We start from the raw sequence: 4,691 nt of genomic DNA, 5'->3' as shown, positions 1-4,691 counted from the left end.
TTCCCTAATTAAGAACATTTTTTATGAAGGCCTTGATTCTTCTGTGGCTTATCTATTCAAAATCCCAATGAAGTCAATGGGATGCTATTGAGCTGTGATTAGTACCAGCAAATAAGACTGCATTTAATAATGATTGATGAGTAAACTTAGTCATAGTCATGTCCAAAATGTGAACATCTGTCCCGTTATCTTACTGCAGCATTTTAGTGACACTTCAAACTATTGTAACTAACATTTGCCTCTGTGTTTTGTTCATGAGTTTACTGGAAATATTTTCCTGGCTGAGGAAAGGCCATTTTGAACTTTAAACATAATCTTAAACTGGGAGGCACTTTTGAATTAGAATTGAACAACCTTGGGATAGTCAATAGAGTGTAGATCCAGGCCACTGGTCTAATTTTTTAGTTGTACAGCAACAAAGAAATGAAAAACATTTTAAAATCAGAAATGTGAATGCAGCCCCACAACAGGTGGCAGAATCACAGAGGTCAGACAGTTGACAAGAAAGTGCTTTAAACCCAGATTATGATAGACCAGAATTGACCACAGTACCTGCCAGTTTTGAGGAGATTATTGTAGTATTAAACTTAATCATGTTTTCTTGGCTTTTATCAGCAAGGACAAGATCCTCAGATGTTTTTCGTGCACACCAAATTCAATAGATGAATGGGTTTTTACACCAGCTAAGGAGCTGGCCAAAAGTAAATGTGTAGTGATTTCCATAAAGGGCCATTCCCTTTTTTCGAAGCTATTTCAAGATTTTTCGGTCTGGTTTTAAGAGATATTTCATACCATGTCACATTCTATTTTACTGTATTTCTCTTTCAAATTTAATTTGAAATAGTCTAAAGAGAGTATGAGAAGGAATGACCACATGGACTGCTGACGCTAAATGGAAATCTATAAGGGAGCGCTGTTGTATGAGCCTTGCTTCCTTCCTCATTGAAGCTGCTGGATCAGTGGCCGATGTAGGGTGTGCGGCCTTCGGCCATCTCCGTTTATGAGGTTTAGCCATTCCTGAAGTCCCCACGTGAATTGTGTGGTCAGTAAACCCTGGGTGAGGGACATGTTTCCTGTTACAGCGACCTCTGCGAAGCTGCCCATGAAGATGAGGGACTCCAGAGGAGTCTCATCCTTCTTATGTCAGGAAGGGTCTCTGCGAAACAACATTCCGGGGAGTGTGAGATGGCAGCAGGAAGAGGAGGATCCTCAGCTGAAGACTCCCTTTGCTACCCACTTCTGTCTGATGACATTAAAGCGTGCCAAGGATGTGAGAGAACTGGTTGTGAATTTCCTGTGTTTAATGTTTTTCATCCTGAACTGAGCCTGTATTCAGACCTAACATTTATATAAGCAATTCCAGTGCCTTTGGTGCGAGTTACACCCCTTTGCACCTCATATTTAGTCACAGAATTAAAGTTATAGCTACACAAATGAACAGAAGTGAGTTGCTTTGGATATTGCCCTAGGTCTCCTTTGTGCTTAAATTTCCCGTAAGAAAGATGAGGATAACAGTATTTCCCTTTCTCACAGAGGCATTGTGAGAATTAATACAGTGCTGTGGTATTAATGATAGGAGTCTTTTGAGTACACATGAGTACCATGGATTTTATTGCTACCTCCCCACGCGTTGTCTCAGCGTATGTGTGCATGAGCTGTAACACACAGATTTGTTCCTGATCCTCCTCACTAAGTATCTATGTCAGCATTGTAACTTTCCAGAGTTCCTACTGAAATTCTCTCTTCTGATCTCTTTTTTCCTGTGGTATACAAGGTTGTATTTTCTCAAGCCAAATATTCTTCTACAGCATCTAATCATTTTATAACTTGTTCAGATCCCTAAAAATATTTTTTTTGTCTCTTCAGTTGATTCCAGCACCTCACAAATCAGTCTTAGCTCTCATTAATATAGAAGTTAAATACAAGAACTCACAGTAAACTTTGTGGCTCCCCTCAGTGTGATATGCTGTTGGCTGATATTAACCTTTGTTTATAGCTCTTCAACCAGTTTTCATTCCATGTGACAGAACACAGTATTCAGCCAATTAGAATTAATTTTGCAAATAAGATTTCAAGAGATGCTGTATCAAGTAGGTTAGGTTTTGGGCTAGTACTTTGCACAGGGTGTCTGAAATCTATCAGTTCAAGGTACAGTCATTTTTGTTTTCTTAAATACAGAAGGATGAACAAAAAATTAGCTAATGGACCATAATATGTTGCCTGGGCATCATAAATGGCCTGATCATCTTGAAAGATCCAGAATTACTATGCAAGAACATTAAGTCCTGCTTTAAATGCAATTTACCAGTTTAAGGTCAGATTTGGTTGCACTGCTCAGGTAGTTTAAAATATCTTTAAGAAAATTAATGATTGGGTCTGATTTGCCTCCCATTTTGCCTTGTTTTACACTGTTGTAATTCCACTGACAGCAAATGGGAGGTACTCTTCTCTTTGTGAGAATGAAAAAAGAAAATCATTATTTACAGTCTTTGCATGGGCATGAGCTAACAAATGGATTTTGCATTGAGTGTATGTTTTGTATGCTTTTTCTGTGTTTTGTTTTGGTAATTCATAGCCACCATTATTATATGAAAAGGAGCAGATGTATGGCAGTTGGCAGTTTTCTAAAGAAAATAATTATTTTTAACTTTCTGTTTTGCATTTGTTTAATCACAGAAATCTTGCATATTTTGAACAATTATTTGTATTACCCTATTTTAGTATTTTACCAAGAGAACAATTGACTTTTCCAGCTTGAGTATATTAAAAGCTTAGTCAGATGTATTCTATATCTGGTTCCCTTCCAGTTTTAAAAATGTATAAATTCTCTTTTTAATGTTCCAGGGAAAAGCAATGGTATTTGCTCCACTCCGAGGGAATACTTTAAACCAGTTTTGCAATCTAGCTGAAAAAGCTGGTTTCTCTATCCAAAGACATGAAAATTATGATGAACACATTTCGAACTTCCACTCCAAGGTTAGTTTTCTGCTTGTGTTAGATAACACTTTAATCCGCATTGCATTTTGAAGAGATCATGGTCCTTTTGGCAGGTAACCTAAATGTTTGATTAAAGTACTCCTTAGGTGTGCTGTTTCTGAACAGCTATTTTTGTATCTGATTATTTTGTGTGGTAGAACCATCCTTTATCTCTGCATGTCTAGAAGAGTTTTGCAGAAGCATCTCCTGTTTACCCTTTTCATTCATAGAAATCTAATTTATGAGAGTCTTTTCTTGTTGTTAGCTGCCTATAAATATATGGCACACTAGCATTTACATTTTAATAAAAGCTTGCAACTTTTAAGTAGGTTAAATACTGGAATGGACTGAAGTAAATAGGAGGTGAATGTCTAATTGTATCATATCGTACCTTAAATCCTTATCTCTGGCTGCTTTATGGCTAGGTCAGTTGGCAGCTTCAAACTGCTAAATCTCATACAGAATTTCACAGTTGTGGGGTTATATGTCAGATCGAGGCGCTACAAGATTTAGGTCAAAAGCACTTATCTGAGCGTGATTTCTAAGCTTGCTTACATAAAGCTACTGTTATCAGTCTCCTTTTTTATTATTTATGAGTATAGAGTAATACAGGACATGAAGAGGAAGGTGCTTCACTGAAAACTTTTTAGGAATTTCTTCTTTTCCTGTGTAGAAATGCTTATCAAATCATATTTATTACTTGCAATTCTGAGATCTCTATTTCATACCATAAAGAAATCCACTGTTGTAGGTCCATATGACCTTAGACATAACCTCTTGCAATTTTCTAAGAATTGCTCTTGGAAAATATAGACATGTTCAGAATTGAAGTGAAATGCATTTATTTTTTTTCTGTTTAGCACCACCATATGATAGAAATCAGATTATGCTAACAAAAATATGCGTGTGATGTTGTAAGGAACAAATATATATTTTATTGTGTAATTTTATATTTAATAAAGACTCCCATTAAGGCTATCTAGACACGTGTACATAAGAACACTTAATTTCATTGTTCAGGTAGGTCTGAATCTGGTCACACTAAAACCAAATAAATTTCAGTCATCGTTCATCTACCACCTTGACTTCATATAAAATGATATAAATGTAAGACATAATGTGATGGGTTTTTTATTGGCCTCCACCTGAAAAAGGGCATGATTTTGATTATGTTGTTTCATGGTAGTAGTTCTCTTTCATTATCCAATGCATCCAAATCAGCTCTGCAGCAGTGAAATGCAGGAGTAATAGTTGTTATCTTGATCCAAGAGATGAGTCTAAAATGATAGAGTAGTTTATTTTGCTTAGAAAACAAATCTATTCTGTCTTCCTCTGGTTATGTGTCCACTGCAGTCATAATGGTGACCAGAGTGAAGACATCTGAAGTAGTTTTAAATTAGCTAGCTCTGGAAATGCCGATCATTTTACTGCAGTGTTTTCAAGCACAAGCTGTGAAACGTAATATGGACATATACTTGGAGAGGGTAATGCTCAGCTTCGTTAGTTTAAATCCAGTTTGGGAATGTTTTTTCTCCACTGTAATCACAGCGGTGACAGCATTGTTCCTTGTTTCTCCTCCCCCTATCTCCTTTTGGCTTGAGGAAAAAAAAAATTCCAAAGACATTACCATTCAGTCTAATACACGTGCTAACTCATGACACCTGAAGCAATCAGGAATAGCTTTTTGCATAGCATTTAATTTTTTTAAACAGAGG

General features: G+C 36.6%; 1 protein-coding gene across 1 annotated transcript in view; it reads left to right on the top strand.

The window, feature by feature from the left end:
* Positions 1-4,691, top strand: part of CAMKMT (calmodulin-lysine N-methyltransferase) — a gene marked incomplete at its 5' end in the record, with an annotated part of 43,328 nt that overhangs the window by 36,672 nt on the left and 1,965 nt on the right. Inside the window, one exon of the mRNA XM_009703502.1 lies at positions 2,845-2,976. Within this exon, the coding sequence (XP_009701804.1) occupies positions 2,845-2,976 (132 nt within the window). The remainder of the gene's footprint in view (positions 1-2,844; positions 2,977-4,691) is intronic.

Source organism: Cariama cristata, unplaced genomic scaffold (assembly GCF_000690535.1).
Source record: "Cariama cristata isolate BGI_N322 unplaced genomic scaffold, ASM69053v1 scaffold14917, whole genome shotgun sequence".
Classification (NCBI taxonomy): Eukaryota; Metazoa; Chordata; class Aves; order Cariamiformes; family Cariamidae; genus Cariama; species Cariama cristata.
Note: the sequence above shows the minus strand (reverse complement) of the source record. Positions and strands in the feature narration are given on the sequence as shown.